At 52.5% G+C, this 26,489-nt stretch overlaps 1 protein-coding gene across 2 annotated transcripts; it reads right to left on the bottom strand.

Moving 5' to 3' along the window:
- Window positions 1-6,988: 6,988 nt before the first annotated feature.
- CYB5RL (cytochrome b5 reductase like) lies at window positions 6,989-26,395 on the bottom strand. 2 transcript variants are annotated; one of them, XM_037043194.1, is made up of 7 exons: window positions 26,342-26,395; window positions 22,250-22,542; window positions 21,246-21,394; window positions 18,570-18,657; window positions 15,400-15,504; window positions 12,004-12,207; window positions 6,989-8,620 (listed from the first exon to the last, which is right to left on the bottom strand). In XM_037043194.1, exons 2-7 carry the CDS (start codon window positions 22,442-22,444, stop codon window positions 8,417-8,419), a joined length of 945 nt encoding a protein of 314 aa, XP_036899089.1. In that variant the 5' UTR covers window positions 22,445-22,542; window positions 26,342-26,395; the 3' UTR covers window positions 6,989-8,416. The 2 variants fall into 2 exon arrangements, with proteins under 2 accessions (XP_036899089.1, XP_036899090.1); XM_037043195.1 differs by lacking the exons at window positions 18,570-18,657; window positions 21,246-21,394.
- Window positions 26,396-26,489: the final 94 nt, after the last annotated feature.

The following is a 26,489-nucleotide window of genomic DNA, read 5'->3' as shown; positions in this document are numbered from 1 at the left end:
ATAGCTCTGCATGGGGACCTTCCAGCTACCTTCCATATAGCTCGGTAGCCTGGCAGGATACCGAGCCTAAGACTTCCCTGCCCCACAAAATAAAGCAACTATTGAGCTCCTAAGGTTTGCCAGGTACATTCATATCCGGCCACATCCAAGCTATATGTCCTTGAGCAAGTCCCTTAACCTCCCCCTCTGTGCCTCAGTTTCCTCATCTGTAAAATAATGAGTTCATATTTGCAAAGGATTTAGAAGAGTATACGGCATATAGTAAGGTCTACCTATTACCTTAAATCCATTAATTTAAACAAAATTAGAAATCTTCATAACAATTCTTCGAGGTAAGGATTATCAGCTCTATTTCACTGTTTGGTAAATCAGGGCTCAGAGAGAATTGCTTTTAATAGTTCATTTATGAACAGGCATTGATTGAACACTCACTGTGTGCCAGGGCAATACTCACTACTTGTACACACTTAATCCTCACAGCTCTGCGAGGAGGTGTTGGTGCCCCCAACATTCCCAAGGCCCCTGGGGGGCAGTGCTACCCTGATGGAGACTCCCGGCTGTTTGCTGTCCGTCTCCCCACCAGCACGTGATCACTGAGAACAAAGATCTGTATGTTATCGCTACTGTGACTGGGCCCATGGTGCAGGTTAAATGTTCAACAAAGATCTGCTGAGACATGGAGTAAAAGAATCCCTAGTTTACAAGTGAGGGAACTGAAGTTCAGAGAAATGAATGATTTGCCCAAGGTCACACAGCTGCTTAGTGGCAGAGCAGAACCTTGACACAATTGGACCACTCAAAAGTCTGTGTTCTTCCCATGGCACTGATGCTCCCCATGCGGAGGCCCTTTGTGGGGGCCGAGGTGGGAGAAGGGGGCTAAGCTTGGTACAGACTTGGGGTAACAAGTTGTAGGTGCCTGGAGTTGCCCTCTTTGTTGAGAGCTCTGGTCCCTCCAAACTGTCCCTCTGGCCACTGAAATTCCAGTCAGGGAAGCAGTACTTCCGGTCGGTCCCCCATCAAGAAGGGGGACCAGCCGTAATTCAGAAAGTCCAGACATAGAACCTGCTACGCTCAGCCCCTGGGGCCACCTGGCTGCATGCAGGCTCAGGTGGGAGCTCAGAGTGAGAGAGACGGGCTCACCATGGAGGAGGGGCCAAGAAACCAGAGAAGGATGGACCAGGGCCTTGGACCATCAGAGCTAGAGGGGACTTCAGAGAGCGAGTCCACCCCTTCTTCCCACCCATTCTCTGGGACCCAGAGAAAGCCAAAGGGGGACAGGGCCCCACGTCCCTGAGCATCCACCAGGTGTCAGGTGGAGTGCCAGGCTGTCTCACATTTGTTATGACTGCGTCTGTGCCCTTGGGCCACTGGACACCTCTGACGTCAGGTCCTCGGAACCAGCAGAAAGCCTGCACACACATAGCAGGTGTTCAGAAATGTTTACTGAATACCTGAATGGAGGCATTATTTAGTCCTCAGAATAATCTGGTGAGGCAGGAATCGCTACGCCATTGAGGACACCGAGGCCCAGAAACAAGGGAATTGACAACCGCACTGAACGCTGCAGAAAAATAATCTCCGGGTGCCAGGAACCTTGTCGAGAGCACGTGGAGGATGGCACCAGATGGCAGTGGGCTGAGGAGCGAAGGGAGGCGAGAAGGGGGTCTCTATGAGCAGCGCGCAGCTCTCGAAGGCAAGGCTGAAAACAGGAGACAGACAGACTGAGAATGTGTTAGTCTCCAGAATAACACAGAAGTAGGGCAAGCCACCACTGTGCTTTGCTGAGTTAATGTGGGGGACACCTGGACAGGCTTTGGGACTGGCTGGATGGAGCCAGCAGAGACATTCTGGGGATTCCCTGGGGCCCTTCATCTGGAGGTTCAGGGGCAGCTCCCTTAAGGAGGTCACATCTTGGTAGAGACCCCCTGCTGCTCCCCGAGAGGGAGGAAGGGAATGAACACACATGGAGACCCCACTGAGGGCCAGGCACAGGGCTAGGCACTTCACTTACACAATCACCTGTATTCCTCAAAGGAGCCTGGGAGGAAAGAAAGTCCTGTCTGCATTTTACAGGAGAGCAGTAGCTAACCCACGGTCCTGTGCCTTCCAACGGGTCATTCGTTCATTCATTCATTCAGCAGATGCCAGCACAACACTCTCTGGTCAGCTGTCACACCCGATGGGTGGTGGGGTAGGAGCGGACACGTGGTGGAGGCCTGAGGCCCTCCTGCAAAAGTACCACTTTCCCCACCAGCTGCTTTACCTCTTGAGCCTGTTTCTCTGCCTACAAAATAGGGAGGCTACTGCTCTCTGAAGATGATGAGAAGCGAGATGACTTAGCAGACACTGTTGATGTGCTCAGATCACCTGGAAGAACCTGCAGAAATGTCCTGCGTGCACCAGGCTTCCTGCATCTCTCTGCCTGAGGGTGTCTCTGGCTGCCAGGCATGCAAGGGAGGCCCCAAATGCAAGAGCTGGTGCACAGGGAGCAAGGCTCGGCCCCTGAGAGATGATGGATGTTGGTGGACAAATATACCCCTTGGTTGGAGAGTTCGAGAGCATTTAGCAGTCTTATGGCCGGACCCCAAAGATGAGGTCCAGCTGCCCCCTGGCGTAACGTGCCCCTCAGCACACCCTTTGTTGGCTTTCCTCCCCCACCCCCTTACCATGCTTCCCTGAATCACCTCCCAGCCGCAGGGCCAACCCAGTCTGGCACAGAAGACGAAAACCTGGCACTCAGTAGCCCCTCAGTAAATGTTTGCCTCCATACTCACTTTCACATTTACAGAACCGGATGTCTTTGGGAGGTGGCCCACGGCTCTGTAGCTCCTGCTGAGCCCTCTGTGGTCCATAAGCACCATCCAGGAGCAGGTGTGGGCCAGTGCAAGAGGGAGAGGAGTCAGGGCCACAAGCCTCAGGGCACTTGTGGCTGAGCTGCTAGGAAGCTGGGTTAATCTCTGCGTAGTCATCCTCTTGTGTTCCAGGTTCTGCATTCTGTTTTCCATCCCAATGTCCCAGTTGTGTGCTCCAACTCAGGACTCTGTGTTCAACACACTAGGTCCAAACTCTATGTTCCTTGTCGCAAACACCGCCCACCATCACCTCCCTCCTTCCAGGTTCCCTGTGGCTGGCTAGGCTGGAGGTGAAGTTCCCCTGCATCCAGGCAGAGGAAGTGATGCAGGCTCACCTGCCCTCCAAGCTGGCCAGTGCGGCCTGCCATCCAGCCCAGGGTGCCCACCTGCTGCAGTGCTGAGTGCCCAGATCCAAGACCTGGTCAAGGGGGCCATCCTGCCCCATACAAGCTCTGCTACCCTTGGCAGCAAGGGGCGGGCTGATGTGGTAGTCTCGAGCCAGAGCCTATGGGACCCGCACACAGACGGCTTTGCCACCTCCCACTGTGTGAACCCCACATTCTTCTGCATGGCGCTGGTGCACACCATCTATTCAGAGTGAGCTCTGTGGAGTGAGAGGTCTGGGCCCCACGGGGCCCCATGCTAGAGCCTGGTTCTGAAAACTCAGCCCCAGCTCATCTACCTGTAAAAGCAGTGCCCACCTGGGCAAGGCCAGCAGCCTCCACAACTCACGGCCGGCTAAAAGAGAACGAGCGCACTGCACCTACATTCACCCTCCTCGGGTCGCCCAGACCACACACGCTGTTGAGAGGCTTTGCCTCTGGCTGGAATTACGGCACCCACATGTTCTCCCAGCTGCCTGCATAGATCAGAAGCTCGGAGGGGCAGCTATCTATGTCTTTGATTAATAAGAAATGGAAGATAAATTAATAATGACTTAATACAGGCAATTTAGAATCAAAATCTTCCAAAGCATGGGGAAAACGAAAAAAGGGGAAGTCTCTGATAGTGAAAAGTTTGAGAACAGGTGCTCTCCTGAGAGGCCAGGCATGAGCCGGGTGCTGCTGAGAAGGGCCACCAGGGCAAGGACAGGAGGGGACTGGGCCCTCACCACTCCGTGCCAGGTGTCACCCTCACACACCCTGGGAGATGTGCTGCTGCCTCCACTTTGTGTACAGAAAACTGAGGCTCCGAGTGGTCAAGTTACTTGCTTTGGGTACTTACACAATCCCAGGCCTACTGCACATTAAAAGGGACATTTTTTAAATGAAGGAAAAAGGAATCCCACCTGTGGTGCCTGGAAAGTCACTCTGGTTTGAGTTTACAAGGAAGAGAATAGGGACAAGTAGAAGGAACCACAAGCGCTGGACATTGTTTACACTATCACTGCTGTGTTTAGACCAGGCCGGCACATAGTAGGTGCTCACAGTTGTTTCAAAGGAGACACAAAACCTTGGGGGCATAAAGGGACACAGCAACCTGAGGTGGGAGAGAGAGAGTGAATGTTTTTAAGCCTCTAGTTTCTTTAATTATGGAATATTTCCAACACAAAAAAGGTGGAACCTATCACCCAGATTCACCAGATGTCCCTATTTGATCATACTCCTTTCAAATATTTTTTAAAAAGATTTTATATTTATTCCTCTTTAGAGAGAGGGGATAAGAGGAAGAAAGAGAGGGAGAGAAAGCTCAATCGGCCACCTCTCACATGCGCCCTGATAGGAGACAGTATCCCAGCCCAGGCACGTGCCCTGACCAGGAGTCCAACAGGCATCACTTCACGCTGCGGTGTGACACCCACCGAGTCACACCAGTCAGGGCTCACATTCTTACACTAAAGTGACAAAGACAAAAGCCCTCTACCCACTCCACCTCACCCACTCCCCTCGCCCCCACCCAGGCCACCACTCTCCCTAGATCTCCTTCCCGAGCGTTTGGCAGCCCTTTGTGTCTTTAAACTTTCCAAATATGGTTATCTCACCATAGCTTTCCTTTTACCACTGCCTTTCACTCACTTGTTGCGTTCTTAGGATGTGGTCTATGTTGCCAGCCGCAGACCTGTTCATTCATTTGAACTGCTGCATGGTATTCCGCTGATGAATCTCTGCAGAGCAGTGCATTTCTCCATTCTCCGTCTGACAGAGAGTAGACATTTCTTCATTCTTTGCTCTTTCAAATGGGCAGCAGTGAAAATTCTCACACACCTCCTGAAGCACCCAGGTGTCATGCACGACCATTGCGAGAGTCACAGCATGTGTGCCCCTACATGACCTTGGAGAACTGCCTAACATCTCAGCGGGCTAGTTTCCTCATCAGGCAACTGGGGCACTGAAATAGCATGCATTTTGGTGACAATTACATACTTCAGTGTAGATGAAAAAGCACTCTGCAATCTGTAAAGCACCCTGATACTATCAGCCATCTGTGTTTCAGGTGGCCGACATTCAGGATGTGCTGAGCACACTCCCACCCGGGACTCAATGCCCAGGCCGTGGTGCGGGGCCCTTGCTGCTCACTGCAAACCAGATGCTCTGAGAGGAGCGACAACAGGAGGGAGGCAGGACTGCTCACTAATTTGGCCTGGGGTGGCAGAGGCAGGCAAGGCCTCCGAGAGTAGGCGGCACTGAGCTGAGCCCTTGAAAGAGGAGGAGGCTAAGGCAACAGGAGGATGGCAAGACGCAGGCAGAGAGAGCAGCAAATGAATGTGAAGGGGATGACTGATGTGAAAGAACTGGTCGGGAACATAAGAGTTGGGGGCGGGGACAAGGAGTTGGCAGGCATTGCAAAGCAAGTCTGCAAAGGTAAACAGAGCTGAGTGTCCTGAGGGGAGAGGGCAGCCCTTGGAGGAGGCTGAGCAAGGGGCTGACAGGCTCCTTTGCAGGAGAGAGAAAAAGTGGTCTGAACGCACTCTGGAGGTCCGCACCTGCGGTCAAGAGCAATGCAATGCACACTGAGAAATGTGTTAAGAGGGTAGGTAGATCTCATGTTAAGTGTTCTCACCACAATAAAAAAGTTGGTCTGGCTGCAGTGTGAGGGGGTGTCAGGGAGAGGCTAGAGGGTGGGGGAGCCATGCGGGCCGGATGGTAAGTGAGCCCTTTGGCATCTTGGCACCAAGGGCATGGCTGGGCCCTCCCAACAGCCCACAGTAAGAGACCCCACCAGCACCCAGGCTGCATGGAGCAGTGTGGTGGGGGGAGGCTGCTGGTTATCACTGGGTGGCCTTTTCTAACAGCAGCACATCCAATATCTACAGGGGACAAAGGCATGTGCACAAACTGCCCTGGACTCCTCACCCCTTAAGCGGGGAGCCCCTACCTATCACCCTTATGAGTGAGAAACTACCTCTGAAGCCTCCACCCTCCGTGTGGAGGCGTGTCCCCCCTCTCCCGAGTGGGGCCACAAACTCTTGCCCCCCACTCTCCTAGCACTCCCCATCTCCCCGTCTGGAACATTCATCCCTTTAAGAACCACTGGCTTAATTATTGCTCTCCATCTGGGCAGTAGGCTCCCCGGTGGAGCTTGGTAGAACTGCACCTGCTTTTTCACTGCTGTTTCCTTGGTGCCTGGAACAGAGTCTGGCTCACGTAGGCCCTCCAGAAGTATTGGTGAGGAAACTCGGTCGGATGTGCTGACTGAAGGAGAGGAAGCTGGAAGATACCCAGGTTCCCGCAGCCCCAAGGGAGGAAGGGAGTCCTGCTGGCGCCACAGGCTGGGACCTCTGCCTCAGGGCAGGGCCCTCCCACCCATCACTGTGCTGAAAGAGGCTCTGCGACAGACCAGTATTTCCCAAAGCATATTCCATGGGTCTCGGGTCTCAACAGATTCTAGTGGACAAAAATGGCCTACAGTTAAACAAGCTAGGAAATCTCTGGGTTCAACAAAACAAAAACGAAGTCTCTTTACCACCGGACGGTTCAGAGCCTTTAGTGTGTGTGTGGGGGGGGGGGGTGGCTCATGGGGCTCTGGGTGCGGGGCACGTTCCGTATCCCTATGTGTACCTGACCGTGGAATTCTGCCGTGGAACAATCTGACATCTTTGGCGCTGTCCCCCAACTGTGTGTCATGATTATTTACTGAACATGACACAGTACAGAGATTTGTTGCAACTTTTTAGGCAGTGCAAGGAAACCCTTTTCGCACAAATAAAAATGAATCCAAGCCCCAAGACATAAATGGGATAAAAATGAGATTGCTCTGGTGGAAGGGGGGCCTGGGGACCCCACCTGGCCATCCCTTCCTGCTGCTGGACCAGGAACCCTCACATCCTGTGGAGCCCAGTATGGAAACCACTGGCTCTGAGCTCTGAGCACAGGGCTGTCCCTGGGAGACCTGGCTTCTGGGGCTGGCCCTGATGAGAACTGTTCACTTGGCCTTCCTGGGCCTTGGTTTCCCCATGCACACAGTGGGTCTGGCCAACTAGATGCTCTCTGGAGTCCTGAACTTGAATCTCTGGTACAATGAGGACTGTGATTCTACGACTGTAAAATCCCAACTCCACGATTCTGTGGTTCTCTCCTTCTGAGAGTCTGTGACTTAATATTCTGATTCTGGGAGTGCCTGTAGCCAGCCTGAGCGGGCACACGGCTCTGGGGCTCAGGCCGTGGAAGGCAGAATTCATTAACTGCAGTGCGCTGCCCAGGGGCACTGGCTTCCCTGCGGAGGGCATGCCCCATGCAGGATGGAGCGGGTGGGTGTGGAGCAAATGGGTGGGTGGATGGATGGGAATCAGCCTCCACTCAGTGGGCAGAGCAGGGAGAAGGACCCAGGTCTCCTGACTCCTGCTCTATCTTTAGATCTCCATAGCAACCATCACCAGGGCACCAGAGCTGAAGGAGGGCTGAGCTGGCTGCCTGCAGGAGGGAGGGGCATTTCTGGCTGTGCCTCTTTTGCTGGAAAAAGGACTCTGGGCTGGGCTCTCCAGCCAGAGCCAGGAAAGGGCGACTAAGAGTGAAGTCATTGGCAGTGGAACAGCCTAGGGCCGATACAAAACAAGGGTAACTTGGGCTTGCTCTGAGAAGGTGGTCAGGTCACAGAGCCCAAGACCTTCCCTGTGTCAGGCTCACAGCCTGGAGGTAAGTAAGGCAAGCTCCTCCTCCAGAGAGCTCTCAGCTGCCCCTGTGGTCATCCCCTGGACACTTCACAGACACCTCCTCTGAGCCAGCCCTGCGGACCCCAGGCACACCGGTCTCCAGGGAAGCAGGCTCTGGAGCAGACACTCAGGGCACTGTCTGATAGGAGCCCCGCACGAGCCCCCTAACCTGAGGAACCAGAGGAGCTCTTGTAGCCCCTCTCCTACCAACTCCTACCACCCTGGATCAGGCGCCCCCCCTGACTCCCAGGCTGGTTACCCCCCTCCACCCCCAGTGCCCCTGCAGCCCATCCCCTCCACACAGCAGGACCAGCCTGACAGAGATGGTAACTGTGGTGTGCACAGGGAAAGATGGCCACCCAAGGCCACCTGGCAAGTCAGCAGTGGCCTTCCGTCCATGTTTCCTGATTCGTGTCTGCGCTCCTCCTTGCATCCCACTGGCAGGCCCCTGGCGGCTCTGGAAGGGAGGCCAGGCCTAGAAGAGGAAGTAGGAGTCCTCAGCCAGGCCTGCACGCAGCAAGCACCTGGCCATGTCCTTGGTGAACTCGGCCGAGCCGCAGACCAGTGCGAACGGCTTTCTCCGACAGGAGCTAACCAGCTCTTCGACCAGGTCCTGGGCCAGGCGGCCGAAGCGGGTCTTCTCCCGGTAACTCCAGGGAAGCTGCTCTGGGGAGCTCTCCTGGGGTGACAAGAAACAGGGGGGTGATTGCTGGGGGGTCCTCGGAGTTCACACAGCCAGCTCTCTGCCAGATGAGGAAACTGAGGCAGAGAGGGTGGGAAGGCAACCTTCACCCAGCCCTACCACGGGCCAGGCGCCTGCTCAGGCTGCCACTCAGAACCTTGCCACCAGCCTGTGGGCAGGTGCTTACCCTCCTACAACAGGGGAGGCACATGGGGGCATTCCCCAGAGCACACGGGAGGCAGGGGTGGGCCTAGAACTCAGGTCCCACCATTCCTCACGTCCTGGGGGCCACTGTACCTGCCATCTGGGGCAGTGTTTTCTCTCCACTATTGTGGGAGCCCTAGCATCTTTCCAAGGTTGTCTGTGCCCATCACCCTGAGCAAAACTTCAGTCCATCTGTTTTAGGGTTTCCATTAACTTGTTGACTTACCAACATTTACAGAGCGGTCACTCTGTGCCTGGCACTATGCCAGGCACTGGGGACAGGGCAGCTGCTCTGTACAGGCGAAGTTACTGGCTTCACCCCGCCTGTGTATTGGGGTCCTGGGCAGCAGTGCCTTAACCAGGAGAGGAGTCTATTTGTCCCACAGAAAAAGGCAGATGCCCCAGGGTCCCAGGCCTGGCTCTCACTGCACTTCTAGCCTCAGTATGTGGCTTTCGGCCTCAGGGTCACAAAAGAAAAGCTGGTCCACCATTAGCTGACTTGGGGGAGTTTCTTCTAAGTAAACATGTTATTGAAGTACAACATATGTATACAGAAATCACTGAGTATATGTAGCTTGAAAAACCTTAACAAAATGAACTCCTGTAACCAGCACCAGAAACAAATGAAACCCCTGCAGAATGGGACTGTTCAGACCTCTGCAGACCCTGTGAAGGCGGGTTCCAGTTCCTGGGGCTCAGCAGAAGCAGGAAGGGGGGGTTGGGGTTAGAATTTAGGCTTTCCTGCCACTTCCTGGCTGAGTGACAGTGACCTCTCTGAGCAACTGTGGTGAGTGTGGGGTGATGGAGCTACCTGGCAGAGGTGAGAGCATAGGCCTCTCACCTCCCGGAGCTCATGGGACCCTGAGGGCCCTCTGTGGACAGCATGGTGCAGGCACAGACCCCCTCTGATGACCCCTCCATGCTCTGTCACACCCTAGGCCAAGGACTGGTGGTTGGGGGGTTGTTGAGGTGAGCTGTTGGCCTCACCTCCGCTTCCCACTGCCCAACTCCCTCGGGCAGTTCGGTCCAGCTCAGCCCACCTGAACTGCACACCCAGAGATGAGCTGGGTCTGGTGACTGCTCAGGGCGGGTGGGAACTGGTGAGCAGTGACGGTGCACCAGGGTGGGCGCTGTGGAGGAGGAGGGTCCAGGCTGTGACCACAGACTCCCTGACACCAGCCCAGGGGCTCCGGGAAAGCGCCGGGAATGGAGTTAAACCTCAGCAGAGAGGTGTGGTGATGAGTGAATGTTGGGTGGAGAAGTGGGGGAGAGTATTCCTGGCAAGGGGGCACTGCTGAGCAAAGGCCAGGCAGCCAGGAAAACAAGCACTGCAACCACAAGCAGACCAAAGACACCAGAACACAGCATGCAGGGAGGGCGGGCTCGGAGACAGGCCACAGAGGACTGGCACGGCCCTGCAGGCTTGGACTTCGTCCAGACAGAGGGAGCCAGGGAAGGGCTGCAAGCAAGGCAGGGCAGTGGTGTGGTCTTTCCGTCAGTAGGATGAAGGACAAATCAATACGGGGTGGCTGGAGCAGGGGGACGCTTGAAGATTCAAGCTGTCACTGGCAGCAGACAAGAGAGGGAGCATCCTGAGTGGAGGAAGTGTGGACAGGTAGGAGTGCCTCTCACTCCATCGCCCCTACCATCGATGGCCAGCCCACTCGCCTACCACACTCCAGGCCTCAGGCATCAAGCAAGCCCCAGCCCAGGTCTGCAGGCCCTATTGCTGGTGAACTTTCACTCTACCCACAGCCCAGGCTCAGAGGCCACCTCCTCTGTGAAGCCCTCCCTGCATGCTGCAGTATCCTGAACACCCTCGGCAACACCCATCCCGGTGCTGTCTTATACTGATGGGCAATAAAGGCAGGGCCTCTGGAATAGGGTCACCAGGGTTCACACCCAGCTCTCCACCAACTCCCTGTGTTACTTCAGGCAAGGGTCTTAAATCTCCCTGTGCCTCAGTTCCACATCTGTACAGTAGGTGTGATGGCAGGATAAACCTCCTAAGATTGTGGGGTGGGGCTGCATGAGCCAAAACACAAACATGCTTAGCATAGCGCTAGGCACAGAGTGCTCTAAAGGGGGGCCATTATCAGCAGCCCCTGTGGCTGTCTCCCCACATACATGTGAGTACCTGGAGGGCAAGGAGCAGGTGGACCTTGAGAGACAGAGAATGGAGGGAGGTGCTAGCAGGGCACTCCAACCCAGGAGATGCAGGAAAGGGAAATAAAGCTACCAGCCAGGGGAAGGCAGGTGAGCAAGGAGAGCTGAGGGCCAAGTTGGCAATAAGGGGCATGAGAGGCTCCACCCTATGGCCCAGAGGGGAGGTGCCAGGAAGGCCCGAGCGAATGAGGGGATGAGGACTCAGAGATAAGAGGGGTCGAGGGCAGAGTCACCTAGAGCACAGGTGGCAAGCACGAGGCCTGCAGGCTAAATCTGGCCCTCTACCTTGTTTCTACCCTGTGGCAGTGCCCAGCTGCCGCTTAACTGTTAAGGCATAGTTACACATACACAGTCTTAAAATTACATTCGGCCCTTTGAAGGCAACCATGAGGCTGATGTGGCCCCTGGTGAAAATGAGTTTGACACCCCTGGCCTAGCGTGTCTGCAGCCTGGAGAGCTGGAAGCAGCTTTCCTCCCAGGCAGGGCAAAGTGACATGGCAGGCACTCTCATGAATGCAGTGAACTCAGACCCACTCTCCTCCAGCAGCTTGGATGGAGGGGTGCCCACCCTGTGCCTGGCCCTGTGCTGAGCACTGAGGAGAGTGGTGATCCAGACGGGTGGTTCTGCCTCAAGGAGGACTCCGTGGCCCGGCCCACTGACTCCACAGCCAGGTGCCCCCTGATGATGCCAGTGGGCGGATGGTGGGCAGTAAAGCATGATGGATGAGAGCTGGAGCTCTGGAGTCAGACAGGCCCAGGCTCAAATCCAGGCTCTGCCCCAGCTAGCAGCATGGCCCTGCCTGGCACTGTCACCATCCTGGGCATGTCTCCTCACCTGCACAGTGAACATGACAGTACCTGCCTTCCCTGCCAGGCACGTGGCGGGGATGCCACCAGCGGCAGGGTTGTTATTACAGCATGGGGCACAAAGGCCACAGCACGTCCTCAGGACAGGTGCAAGGGGACCACAGAGTCTCAATCAGGGAAGGAAGTCCTCTCCCTGGGCTTACCTGGCTGAGTACAAAGAAGGTGCGGACATTCCAGAAACGGGCCTGCTCCTCCAGAAAGGTTTTCAGGTAGATGCCCTCAAAGGTCTTGAAGCAGCCAACCAGGGTGACGAAGGTCTCGTCATCCGCATTGTCGGTGATGCTGTGCAGGATGGGCACCATGGGGGCCAGGCCGGTGCCTGCAGCCAGCATGAGCAGCTCACCGTGCTGGGGAACAGGGTGGGCATGTGACAGTGTGGGCTGGGGGTGGTCTCACCCACCCACACACCCCCTTTGGGGCTTTTTCTTGGGCTTGCTGGAACTGGATGGTACGGCTCTTCCTGGTGCTCTTCCATCTGAGTTTCCCTCTCTGCCTCCTCCAGGAACCATTTGCTCATTCAAGGCTATAGCTTGTGAGGTCTGTGTAACAGACATGGAATCGGGGCTGAAAGGGAGCATAAGGGTGTGGCCCATCCTACAAGCGGTTTGTTTTCCTTCTAAAGCACCCCCACAGGACTCGTACACACTTCTGCTGACGGGCAGTCCACCCCCTCTCAAGTCAGTTTGCTCTATTACGGACTGACTCCCTTGCCAGGGAGGTCTTCCCACCTCATACTAAGCTCAGACCTGCTCTCACCCCACTGCCCGACCCCAGCCCTGCCCTGTGGGCTGCTTCCCCTGCCCCAGGGCAGCCCGCAGAGATCTGAGGGCACTGGCTTGGAACCTTGAGACTGCTCCACTCTAGACCAAATAAATACTTAAGTGCCCAGCACAGAAGAGCCATGCCATAATTGAGTGTCCACCCTAAGCGGTCCCAGTTCCATCAGCCCCTCCTCGGTGAACCCATTTCCTGTCTCTAGGCCTCTTACAGAAAGGCAGTCCTCTTTACAGTCAGTGCCTTAAAGGTTAGTGCCTGACCTGTGCAGTGAGGTATCCACCTCCCTCGCTCTAGAGACCAGGGCTCTGGGAATGCAGCCCGGGTTTTCACTAGCGTCACCAACAGCCCTGACACACACATTACTGCATGAACTACCTCCTGGGGGGCCAGGAGTCATACACGTCTGGGCATAAATCCCTAGCCATGTGCTCTGGGCAAATGCTTTCTCCTGTCTGAGCCTTGGTTTCTTCCCTGGTAAAATAATAATAATAAATGTTAATAAATTAATAATAATAATAACAACAGCAACAGTAGCACCTCCCCATAATAACAACTATTTCAGAACTGTCATGGGGATTAAAAGAGGTGACATTAAGTGCCTAGTGAGGCCTGGGGCTTAACAATTAGACTCCGCCCCTTCCTGAGCCCCTACTGCCAGCCACACCACCCAGCCCTGAGTCCCTGCTCGCCCACCATCCTGTCTCTAGCCTGCTCCTCCTCTGCCTCCTATTGCTGCTCAGGTTCTCCCTTGGGAAGCCTTCCCTGAGCCAGGGACACGTGAAGGGTCCTTCCTTGTTTCCCCGCAGCCCTCATTGCACCCTGCCTCACTACGCTGGCCATGCTGTGTTGCTCACATCTGTCTGTGTGTCTGCCCATCAGACCATGAGCTTCTGGAGGACAGGGGCCTTGTCTGACCTGTCTTGGGATCCTAGGCCCACCCAGGGCCTGGCCCTGAGCGGAAGAGTGCACAGACAGACGCTAACGTGCTAGTGTCTGGGCTGACTTGACACCCATCTGCAGTGAAGACAACAAGTACGGAGCAGCAAGACAGGGTTGGGGACGAGGCTGGTGCACCCCAGCCTCCTCAGAGGGGTAGAGCCAAGTTCAGCTGCCAGTGCAGAGCCCAAGTGTCAGTGTGCGAGACCCCCTCTCCTTCCCCACTGCTGGGCCCTATTGCCTCCCCAGGCAGACACGCAGGGGCTCCCCAGCAGTGTTCTGCGGCTGCACAGGAGCAGCCACAAGGCATGGAGAGGCCCCACCTGGAGAAGGTGGTCAAGACGGCCTTCACCAGGTGCACCTCAAGGTTGGGAGGAAACAGAAAATCCTTAGTCCCTGTTCTTAAGGGCCTGGGGACATGGGGGACGCTCAGCTAACATGCAAGACTCAGCACAGTGAGTACTGGGAGAATACCGTAGAAGAGTAATAATATACACACACCTCCATTATCTGGAAGATGAGGACAGCAGCACCTAGGAGCGGAGGTGGGGATTAAATGAGTCACTACAGAGTAAGTATTAAAATCAGAGCCTGGCTCAGAAGAGGTGCCACATACATGTCTGATGTCACTATACACACATACGTGTACACACTGGTATATACAGCCCTGTGTGGAAGAGGGCTTGAAGGGTACATGCCAAGGTAGTACGACCAATATGTCTGGGTAGATGGTCTGCAGGTGTTCTTTATTTTCTCCTGATTGTCTCTCTATGTCTGCTGATTTGGGGGGTAATGAACATGTATTGCATTTGTAATAAGGAAAAAAGCAACAAAAGCTATTTTTAAATTAAACAAAAAGAATGGAAGGAATGATTCATTCTTTCCCATTTGTTTTTGTTTTGCTTGGTTTTCCTAATTTTAAAGGTAATAGGTGTTCCTTGTGGATAATTTGGAAAGTCTAACAAAGAAAATAAAAATTACCCACTATTTCATCATCCAGAGCTGCTATCAGCTCACTGCATTTTCATTTCATATTTTTTCTGTGCATTTTCCCTCAGTTTCTCAGCCTGCTGTACACTCAGTTTTGTATCTAGTATCTGTCCCTTGATCTTATATTATAAACACATATTATCATTTATTAACATAATTTTAAAATCCAAGATAACATTCCTTTAAGTACTTATAACCCAGAGCACTAACTGTGCCCCTGTTGTTGAACACTCAGTCGTCTCCAATTCCCTGCTGTTATAAATAAAGCAGCAAGGACCATGTGCAAGAGTCAGCATTTTGGATTGCTTCCACAGGACAGACTTCCAAAGTGCAGTTACTGGGTTAAAAATTTTTAAGCCTCTTCACACTGCCAAACTGCTTTCCAGAAATGCGCCAACTGATGAGAAATTGCTAATTCTTCCTGGGAACATCAGGGAAGGCTCTGAACACAGTGTGAAGATAAGAAGAGCATCCCGGGCTGGGAGGCAGCAGCCTCCCAAGCAGTGAGCCACAGGACATACTTGGGGCAGTCTCTATAGTCTCGGAACTGGAAGACATTTGAGGGTGAGATGGGATAGGGGCCTCAGACAGCAAGTACGTGAGTCTGAATCTTCTAAGCACTGGCTGACTGCGATGTTTCTGGGGCACGGGCAAACAATTGTGTTTCTTAGTGCCAATTTACCTCCTCCCATGTCCCACCCCAAGGGTACTCCTGGGTTTGGGTTTGGGTCCAGGAAGAATGGTACAGTGAGGCTCTATAACCCAAAACCCGCAGCTGCAGTCCTGGAGGCTCAGCTGGAAGGGGTCCCCTGAGGATTTGGGGTGCTGGCACTGACCTGGTTGGGTTTATACAGGAAGCCTCCGAAAGGTCCTCGCCAGAAAGCCGCGACTCCTGCTCTCCAGGACTCAACGTACCGGGACATCAGCCCAGTCTGGTAGCACTGGGAGCAAACACAGGGAGACCTCAATGAGACGGGCACATGCTGCCGATACAAACCACAGCAGCCCTTTCTGCAATGCTAAGTGCTTTACATGTGTTATCTTATTTAACCCTCCTCATCACCCCACAAAATTGGTACTGTCGTTCCCAACTTTCAGATGAGGCTCAGAAGCGTACACAGAAGGGAAATGGTGAGGCTGGGATGAGAACCATAGGACCTCCAGCTCTGACTACAGATGTTTCAAACTCAAATAACCAAGGGCCCATACAGGTACCCTAAATGAGTAAAGAACTGGGTACAAGATGGCTAATGACAACAAGCAGTCTCAGGGCAAGAGGACGGCAGGGAAGGGTAGGGACTGTGGTAAATTGGGGAGTGAATGCTCATAAAGTTTGTAGACCACTTATCCGAAATCCCTGTATTACCTTACACTGTTTCCTGGCTGGACAAAAAACATGAAGGATGTGAAGGGGACGCCTCCATGGGGGGAGGGCAATCTACATTTCCTGGGGCCTGCCCACTCCATGGCAGGCACCATGCTGAGGATGCAGGGCAGACAGCTGGGCTTGAAGCTCCAAGAAGGCAGCCAGTGCCTGAACCATGGAAAAGACTTGATAAATATTTGAATGAATGAATGAATGAATCGATTGATCAGATTCAGGCCCTGCCTTTAAGGAACTCACAATCTAGGAGGAACCTAAGCCTCAGACGTACACAAGGCAGAGATGCCCTAATATTCATGAAAAGGATAAAGTGCTGGGGGAACACTAATGTCACTTCCAATGGAGGAGGATCAAGCATAGCTTCCTGGAGGAGGAAGCATTTGAGCAGGACCTTGAAGACTGGGTGAAGTCAAATTCACTGGAAATGAACAGCAGCAGGAGGGCAGAGAGGACTCTGGGCACCAGGTGTGGTATGGTTAAAGGTAGAATGGCCCAGGTCATGTGCTGTGAACAGCAAGTGGACACAGCAGGATTGGTGAGCGGGAAGCACTGGGTAACAGGACTGGAAGGGTATTTGGGAGGAGATTATAACCAGACTGGGCTTTGGTCATCAGACGTGCTTTTAAGCGCCCACAGCCACCTCCAGTACCACCCCTGACTTCCTTGGACACCATATGCATAAAGCAGGGGAAGTCCTCGGGTCAATGGGAAGAGGTCTGGGAGGGAGGCTACCACTCTCCTAACTTGCAGGAGGCCATGTCTCAGAGCACACCCAGTGTTTCCTGGCCCGGTCTCCCGGAGGCACAGCCCACACAGAGCCTGCTCAACACATGCTTGTTAACGGGACTAACACGGAACTTCCATTTTTCCACTTGGAATTATGTTACTCAAGGGGCCTTGGGACAATGACACCATCTCTGAGCATTAGCTTCTGCATCTGTAAAATGGGGATAACATGATCTATTCTGGAGGGTGGTTAGGGAAATAAAAAGCCTGGTGCCCAGACAGTGCCTGAGAAATGAGAGTTCCTATTTCCTGAGTACCAGAAAGGATAAACCTAAAAATATCCCTTCTACCTTCCCAATTTGCAATCTTTCCCAGCTCTTCCTAGCCAGCGGCTTAGGGATAATTGCACATCCCTCTAAGAGAGGCTTTCCGGTAAGCAAAGGAGAAAATCAGCCTTGCAGCTGGGAGTAAACTGTCTCCAGGCTTATCCTTTCAACAGAAACACACCCAGACAAGCAGCCTGGGGAAGCAGGCCATTTGGAGAGGATTTGTGGAATCTCCCAGACAAACAGTTGTGTGGAGAAGGGATCCCATCCAAGGTTATGTGTGAGGGAGAAAACACTCGGGCTCTGAAGGCAAGCAGGGAAGGCAGGAGCCAGAGCCAGCGCTGGGGTCCCACCATCAGAAGGCCAGGGCCCGCTGCCAGCCATCTTTCTTACTAGCTGCGGAGCTTTGGGCTCTCCTGGGGCTCAGTTTGCTTATCAGTGAAATAGGGACAATAATTCCTGTCCTACAAGGGAGATAAAAGGATGTGAAAGCTACCCTTAAACATGGGTGTTCCCTAGGATTCCATCTGGGAAATGATGATCTAGAGCCACATTAGGTTAACCCGCATGAAACTGTTCTTTCTGTGAGTCGACTATCAGAGCAGCAGCAATTCCGCACCGTTCCGCCTATTTATCTTTTCCACATAATTGGACCTTCATGACTTCTTATATATTCGATGCCTATTTTTTGGATCTCTGAGGTATTTTGTATCCAACCCACTTTGTTCATCTCATCCCTGCCAAATTCCTCACCACTTGGCTGCCTCCACAAGCCCCTTTCCCCTGCCATTCAAACTGGGAACAGTTCCCATGAGACCCTGTTCTGTTTCACCCCTCTCTGCCCCTGCTTATTCACCCCCTTGGCCTGGATGCCATTCCTTGCTGCTGCCAATTTCTACTCTGCCTTTAAGGCCCAGCTCAAATGCCCTGGCCCCTGCCCACGTCCCCAAGAGGTGATCTCAGGTTAGGTTGGTCCATAAGGTCCTCCACACCCCCTGCTGATCCAGGACAAATGACAGACAGTTCCCCAATCAGGCCTCCTTTACCACCCTACATGCTGTTCCCAGCATAGAGCACTTCCTTCCCACATCACCCCTCTGGCCCCCCCACCTTCTCCCCAACATACAGCTCAAACCCGTGTTTTGCTAGGAGGCCCTGCCTGCTGTGCGTCAGCTGCAGCACTCCGAGCTGGGGTCCCTGTCCTGGTGTTTGTCACACTGGACTGTTCTGGGCTGCTCCTCTGAGGACAGGCACACGTCAGTTGCATCTGGACGCCCATGTCTACCATACAATAGGTACAGGGCAGTTTGGGCCTCCCATCCCCCTCACTCAGCGCTCAGTCTCCATCCATAGGCAAGAAAATGGGAAGGAGCGGCTTTAACTTTCTCAATCTAAGCCTCATTTCCATAAAATCTGTCTGAAATAAGCCCTCTGTTGGTGGTCAGGCAGCCCCCTTCACCAGGAAAGGAGACAGGAGAAGGCTCTCTTTGCTGTCCCCACTGTTCCCTCAAGCCAGCCTCCCTCTTTGGGAACCCATGGAGCCCTTAGAGCAGTGTGTGCTCTGGCTCACCTTGATTAAAACTTCAAAGTATCCTTCTGCGTTGGCAGGGCTGATTGGCGTGTAGGCTCTCTGAATTTCTAAGCCATCTACTATCCCTCTGGGAAAGAGAAGCATTCAGTCAGTCACTCAACAAACCCGTATAAGTATCTACTCTGCCATGCTGGTAAAGGTGAAGGTGGAGTCAGGTCATCGCCAGTGGTCCTCACTGAGGGGCCAAGCAAGATGGCACAGGAAAAAAGCACTGAGGTCCCCCCTGCCACGTGCTGGCTGTGAGCCCCTGGGCAGGTAGGTCATCAGTCCCCTAGCTCCACTTTCCGTGAGATGGGGCCAACCGTCTTTGTCCCTGTTGTATAGTTCCACGGGGGTTACAGAGGGAAAGTGCTTTGAGAAGTACACTGATGGCCCTGAGTGGTGTGGCTCAGTAGATTGAGCATTGGCCTGTGAACCAAAGGGCCACCAGTTCAATTCCCAGACAAGGCACATGTCTGCCTTGCAGGCTAGGTCCCCAGTAGGGAGTACATGAGAGACAACCACATTATGTTTTTCTCCCTCTCTCTCCCCCTTCCCCTCTCTAAAAATAAATAAAATCTTAAAAAAAAAAAGAAGTACACTGATGAAGTAGCTATTGTTAGACCATCACTGTAGTTTCTTCCTGACTTCTTCTCAGCCACAGAATGCTGAAGATAAAAACAACTGTTTTTAACAAGTTGTTTATTAAACACTTATTACCATGTGTCAGGATCATCAGAATTGGAAGGGTCCTTGAAGGTGCCCTAGTTCGAGCCCGGCCGCATGCACAAATCCTCACCATAATGCTGTCACGGGGGGTGATCATCACGGCCAAGAGTGGCCTGTTGTCTTAACTGCCTGCTACACACTGAGCATATCGTATGTGTTATCTTATTGAACTCAAATAATGACCCAAATGCAAAAACAAGGCTTAGAGAAGGAAAGCCACCTGCCCAAGGTCACACAGCTAGAATTCACACATAGCTCTGTCTGACTGCAGAGCCAAGTTGCCCCTACTCCTCGGGACTTTTCAGAATCACCTGAGAATTCCTCTCTCAAGTTCTACAATGTTTGCAAAGATTTTTAAAAAGGCCCAATCCTGATGCGTCAAAAGCATGGAGGCTGAACAGAAATATTCAATAAATGCTTGTGGAACAAACGGGGAAATAAACAGAACACATGACATGACTTGGATGCAAAGAGCATGGTGACATCTGCTACAACAGAGGAAAAACTGGTATGCTATAGAGGGAGCAACCACTCTCTCTGGGGGCCCCGGGAACCTCGGAGGCCTCCGGGAGCTGGGGTTTACAGGATGAGCAGGCCACTGGCAGGTGAGAATGGGGACTGGAAAGGGAGTAATTCCAGGCAGGAGAACAGCCAGGGCAGAAGCTGAGGTCGGATAATGTAGGGCAGGAACTGCTGGATGGATCCATGAGGCCAGAACAAGGGGCAAACATGCAGCAGTGGGGGAAGAACTTGGAGGGAAGGAAGCTGGGAGGCTGAGCTAGGATGTCTTTGGGGAGGCATCACTGAGCACCAGAATGTGTTGGAACAGGGAGTGACACGGTCAGCTGCATGTGTCAGGAGAGTCACTTGAGAGGAAGAGAGGGTGGGGAAGAGGGAGGGAGGTCCTGATTTACGGATGGTTGGTTGCAAGGGGCTGTGACCTGCCCTGGGGCCCCTCCCATCCACTGAAACAGTGAGCTTTAAAGACTGCTGGCCAGAACAAGCTGGGCACAAACACCGGGAGTCAGTGCAAGGCAAGGGGCCAGAGTGTGACCAGTAATACGCTCTCTCCTGGTTTTCCCCATCCGCTGGCTGTACCTTCTGTCTCCCCTGCTGGCTCCTCCTCCTCTTGCCAATACTGGAAATATTAGAGTAGACAGGATTGGGTTCCCCGCCTTTTCCTCTTTCCGTGCCACATGGTCCCAAATGCTATCCAGGTATATGCTAATGATCCCCATATCCACCTCTGCAGCTCAGATCTCTCTGCTGAGCCTCAAAGTCAGAGTCAGTTGCCTGGCAGAGGCCTCCACTGGGAGGTCCCAAAGGGTCTTGTCCTTGGGCAGGTAAAGGTGGGGACTGAGGCAGGAGGGAGAGTACACAAGCAGGCTAGGAGAAGGAAGGAACTTCAGAGGAGTGGCTGAGAGAGACTCAGGAGCTGGGCTGTCTGAGTTTGAACCCTGGCTCCATGATTACTAGCTGTGTGCTTTGGGCAAGTCCCTTGTTCTCAGTGACAGTGTTCTTTCTATCCACTGGTGCCACTCATACGAGGCTACATCACAGGCTCTAGAGCCACACTATCTGCCTTCAAGTCCTGGCTCCAGCACTTCCTAACTGTGTGGCTTTAGGCAAGTTACTGAACCTCTACGACTTCAGTTTCTTCTCAAGTGTAACAGTACCTCCCATACAGGATTGTGTGAGAAGGAAATGAGTTCATATGTACAAACAAACAGAACTGTGCCTTGGGTAGTACGTGCTATAAAAGTGTTTGCTCTTATTATTATTATAAAAAATGCATTCTCTGGTTCAGTCCCAAGAATCTTGAGTCATGTATTACTTTGTCTGTTTCGAAGATGACTAGTAGGGGGTTGAGCAGTTGCCCAGACCACACAGCTGGCAAATGGCAAGGCAGGGCTGCAAGGCACTGATCCTCCCACTACCTGAGTGTACCGTAGGATGAGGTGCTGGCCAGGCCGCAGGCCAAGCCGGCTGTTTCTGGGTAGCACAAACTGGACTCGGTAGGTATCTTTAGTGAGCTTTTCCATGGCACTGATACGGAAGGCCAGGAACGTCTCTGGGCTCAGTTCGGAGGGGCAGCTCTGCAACAGGAAAATATCCAACAGCCAGAAGCTGGGGGTCAAGAGACACGCAGGCATCCACAAGCCCTTCCCACTTTCCCCAAGGAGACACCACCCAGTGGAGACTAGTCCACCTTACGTCCCTTCCACGCTCTGATCTAACAATGCCAAAGCAACTTACACTGTGCTCACCCTGCTCTCACCCCTTCCATGGCTCCCCTCAGCCCCAGGATGAACTGTGGGCTTCCTAGCTGGACACTCGTGGGACCTGTGGGTAACCCTCAGACCTCATTTGACCTCCCACACTCAGATGCCAGACTCTTCTCCACTCTCCCAGAACACCCTGCTGCCTCCTACCTGTGAGACCTTATTTGCTACGCTGTGTCCTCTGTCTAGAACATTCATCTCTAATGTACAAATGACCCACCCATCTTTCAAACCTGCTAAAATTCATATTTGCAAAATTTAGAAATCAGTGAGACCTTAAAGATGATCTAATCTAGTACCCTTATTTTACATGTGAGGACTTGACAGTAGTGACTTACTTGTCCAAGGTCACCTCATGAGCAGGGACTCAAATTCATGTCTTCTAGGTCTCAGCCCACTGCCCTTAGCATTCCACCCCTACTGCACCTCCCCAGGGAAGTCTCTGAATGCTGTAACTCATGGATCTCTTTCTTCTGTCAGATGCCCACCCACAATCACTCCCCCATACCCAACGCAAGGCCAGGCTTTTCTGTCTGCTTCCACTGAGCACACTCTTTTCTCTGCTGTAGAGTCAGGGAAAGCTTCTCGGAGTAGGTACCCTGTGCAGGGTCAAGGCCAGATAGATGCTGCCACCCTGGCCCTCTTGTCTGAGGAGCAGCTCTCCCTTACCTGTGACTCCTTCCCCCTTAGCAGGCTTCTGTCCTTGCTGGCTCGGGCTGCCTCCCACCTTGCCAGGTCTTGGTTATAGAGGTCGAACACACATGGTGAGCAGCCACTGCCGCAGCACTGGGAGGGCAAGGGCTCCACAGGCCGAAGCTGCAGCCAGGCTTCCTCATCATCATCTTCCTCCCTCTCATCCATCATCAGAGGTCTCAGGCAGCCTGGGAGGGACAACTGGTGCTCTTCCCAGAGCTGGCCTGGCTCTGTGAGGTCATGGGCCCAGGCCCCGTTCCCTTGCCAGTCTGGGAGAGGGAAAACGTGTGTTACACTCTGGTCACCTCCACTGCTCCCACCCTCCTGAGACTTGCAGGAGCTGTGCTCTGTGTGCACATGGAAGACAGGATGAATCACCCTGGAGGTACCTGGCAGGAGAGGCAGGCAAACAGGACATAACAATTAGAACCGGCGACCAAGGTTTCCTAAACTTTTCCTGTGCTCTGAGTACTGGATTATTCAATTTACATAGGAAATCTAGTTGAGTTTTTAAAATATTTTAAATGATAGCACTGGCTGCTGTGGCTCAGTAGATCGAGGCCTGGCCTGCAAACCAAGGGGTTGCTGGTTCGATTCCCAGTCAGGACACATGCCTGGATTGTGAGCTAGGTCCCCCAGTGGCAGGGTGCATGGGGGGCAGCCACACATTGATACTTCTCTCCCTCTCTCTTCCCTTCTCTCTAAACATAAATAAAACAAAAAATAAAATAAAAAATTTAAATATATTTTAAATGATGGACTAAAACATTTATATATTTTAATAATCATTAAAAAATATAAATGTTACCAAAGAACACCTTTGTAACCAGCACTCAGTCAAGTAAAAAGAACCTCGCCGGCATCCCAGAAGGCACCTGTGCGTGTCCCTTCCTGATCACAGCGCCCACCCCTGGAATCAGCATCTTGACTTTTGATGTAATCACTCCCCTGCTTTCCCTAATTTTGCCTCCTTTGTTTGCAGTCCTAACCACCATGGTTCAGCTCTGCTCAGACTTTACCTTTACAAGCCACATGAATAATGTTCTTACCTGTGTAGAACCATGTAGTTTCTTTCACTCAGCACTGTTGGTGAATCGCCCACCAAATTGCTGCATCTCATTCATCCTTACAACATATCCAGCCTGGGCTAGAGATGTTTCTGAGAGTAGTTTGGGACTAATGAAGGTCATCCATATTTATATGTAGAACTCTACAGTTTACATAGAAATAGACTCGATTATCTCACCTATTAGCAAACTATTCATTTAAAATTCCACAGGCGTCCTGGCTGGTGTGACTCAGTGGATTGAGTGCCAGCCTGCAACCTGAAAGGCCACCAGTTGGATTCCATCAGGTGCAAGCCTGGGTTGTGGTCTGGGTGTCCAGTATGGGGTGTATAAGAGGCAACTACTTGCACATCGATGTCTCTTTCCCTCTCTTACTCCTCACCTTGCCCTCTCTCTAAAAATAAGTAAATAAAACCTTTAAAAAATAAGTTTTTAAAAATTCCACAGGCAAATCAAGGCATTCTCTCCCTCTTGCCTGAGAATCAAACTGAGGGGAAGTCTCACGCCACAGAACGTTATTTAATATGAATGTCATTTCTCTAAAATGCAGCTCCTCTAAGAGCTCCAGCCTTTGATTCCCTCCCAATCATTCCTGCCACAGACACTTACTAACAGGGGCTTCTGAGTGAGGTGCTGGCATGCAGACGTGAGTGACACTCATCTCAGCTCTGGAGGCGCTCCTGGCCTCGTGGGAGAGCCATTGGCTCAACAGACAATAACCATTGTAAGAATAGTTGCCGCTGACTGAGTCGGAGTCTAAGCCAAGCACTTTGCACTGCCTCACTCAGTCCATGTTCTTCCTCATTTCACATAAAACCGAGGCCCAGGTTAGGGAGCCAGAAGTGGTGAGGTAAGTAATGCACACCTGGGTCTCTTATGTCGCCAGGCTGGTGCTTTTTCACTGGATTCCTTGCTCCTGGGGACAGAGAAGAGGGTGTCTTCATCTCTGATTCCCAGTGCCTGGCTACCGGGCTGGCCCAGAACAGGGGTCCAACTTGCCAAACTGTCACTGAATTTTATGGGCACCCCAAAGTCTCCCAATGGCACTAATTTCATTTGTGCATAAAGTGCTAGGATCAAGGTGTGGGCCAAGTCTGCAGTTGGCCAGAGGACGAGGAAGTCCCATTTCTTGGCTATCAGTGACTTCCCAGGAATCCTACGTGTTAACACTTTTTCCGCTTTTACTGCTTCCCACATCCATTTACATTGCAGCTTCCCATGGGCCCCAAGGATGTGCTTCTAGCCTCTCCACACCATCCATCCGTGTGCCTGCCACCAGCTCTGAGCACACCAGTGCCCTGCTTAGCAACTTCTCACGGCTGCCCCTTGCCTACTGGACTGAATTCAATCTTCTTGCCTGATGCCCAAGGCTCTTCCTAACCAGAACCTGTCCAAATTTTCTTTCCACTATCATAGGTTTTAGAAGGGCCCTCTCTCTATATGCAATAAATCAACTCTTATGGAAGGGCTTGGCTTTGGAACACCTGGTTCTACTGCTGGTTCTATGATTTCATGAAGGCTTAACAGGCTGGGACCCCCTTGAGGGTAACATTCCACCACCAAGCACAGGCCTGGCATTTGAAAGGCTCCAGTGAGTGGTGCGTGCTCATTCAGTTTACAAATAAGGTCTGGGGGCCAGGCACAGACCGAGGTGCTGGGATACCGGAGAGGTAAATAAATAGGACACAAGCCCCACCTTCACAGAGCTTGCAACCTGGCACAGTGTTGCATCGACCTGGCCCACTTTTATTCCACATTATGTGCCAGGTATGTAAATGAGGGAACAGGGTCTGGTCCCCTCTTTATGCCTATTTCTCACTTTGATTTTTTGTAAGATACAGTGAGATAAGTGACAGAAGTCCATCACCTGTAAGCAGCTACACACTGTGAGGGCTATTCTCATCAGTATTTGCCTTAGATTTACCTTTCTAATGTTTCAATAATCCCACTTTCTCCTGTATTTTGGAAACTGGTAGGGAAGTTAGCCAGGGTAGTCATGAATTTTGAACCGGTTCATGCCTCTCTTCCACTCCACTTTCTGGTCTAGGAGGTGCCACCTTTAAGCCATGCCTCGACACATGTCATTGCTCTGCCCAGATGACTCTCCTCACCTTTGAGACCTTGTTTAAGGTCACCTCTCCTCAGAGGCCCTGAGTGAATCGCCCCTTTCTCGGTCTCTATCATGAACACTATTTGCTTCTACTAGTATTCATTCATTAAACATGCATTTACTATGTGTCAGGTACAGTTCTAGGGATGTGGGATTTATGAGTGAAGAAACAGAAACCTCTGCACTCATGGTGCTCACATTCTAGTGGGAGATGGTCATTAAATGAGACCAAAACGGAAAACATACAGTATATTTATGTTGAATGCTAAAGAGAAAAAAAATCTGGGGAAAGGGATAAGAAGTGTGCGTACGCGTATGTTGCAACTGCTCATTTGTTTACCTGCTGTTTCTCCCATTAAACTGTGAGCGCTACATCGCACGTCTATTTTATTCACGAACAGAAACACAATGCTCAGCACAGTGCCCGACACACAGTGGGCATTTGATACACAGGTGTTGCTCGATGAGCAAAGGACTGCCTCCACCTTTGGCCTTGCTTCCAGGAGGCGGAAAGGGAAGTCCCGAGGAAAAGACATGTAAGCAACTCACTCTCAGGGCTGGGGATGAGGAGAGCAGTACGATCCGTAACGCCGGAGTGGAGGACGGCGCCATTCTCGGCTTAGGGAAGGGGCAGGGCAAAAGTGCCCGCAGGAGGCAGAAGTGGCTGGAAAGGAAAGGGAATTTACAGTGCGCCCACTACGCGCCGGGCACTGTACAGGTGTGCTAGCTTAGGGGTTTCTATATCTATTTACAGCAAGGGATGCTGAGTCTCAGAGGAAAGTGCCTTGCTCAAGCTCTAACTGCTCGTTCGAAGTCCAGGTTGCCCTGAGTTAATGTGTGAAGTGTAAGCGTTGTTCTATTCCCATCCCAGTCACAGCCGACGCGACTCACCTACACTCCTTCGCTTTCTCTCGCACGAGGAGCCTTCAGGCTCCCTCCCTCCCCTCCCCCTAATCCCACCTATGAGAAAATGAGACCGGCATGTAGGGGTGGGGCAAGACTAGGGTGCCCTGACTTTGATTGGTTCGAGTGGCTGCCA

This window comes from Sturnira hondurensis, unplaced genomic scaffold, assembly GCF_014824575.4.
Source record: "Sturnira hondurensis isolate 20B ecotype Veracruz unplaced genomic scaffold, ASM1482457v3 Scaffold0004068, whole genome shotgun sequence".
In the NCBI taxonomy this organism is placed as follows: domain Eukaryota; kingdom Metazoa; phylum Chordata; class Mammalia; order Chiroptera; family Phyllostomidae; genus Sturnira; species Sturnira hondurensis.
Note: the sequence above shows the minus strand (reverse complement) of the source record. Positions and strands in the feature narration are given on the sequence as shown.

Bases quoted from the DNA above. Each gene is read 5' to 3' on its own strand.
- CYB5RL (XM_037043194.1), bottom strand. From the start codon at position 22,444: ATGATGGATGAGAGGGAGGAAGATGATGATGAGGAAGCCTGGCTGCAG. The intron at 18,658-21,245 runs GTACACTCAGGT...TCTCTTTCCCAG, and splicing joins GGCCAGCACCTCATCCTACG to AGGGATAGTAGATGGCTTAG. The intron at 8,621-12,003 runs GTAAGCCCAGGG...TTGTCACCCCAG, and splicing joins CCTTCTTTGTACTCAGCCAG to GAGAGCTCCCCAGAGCAGCT.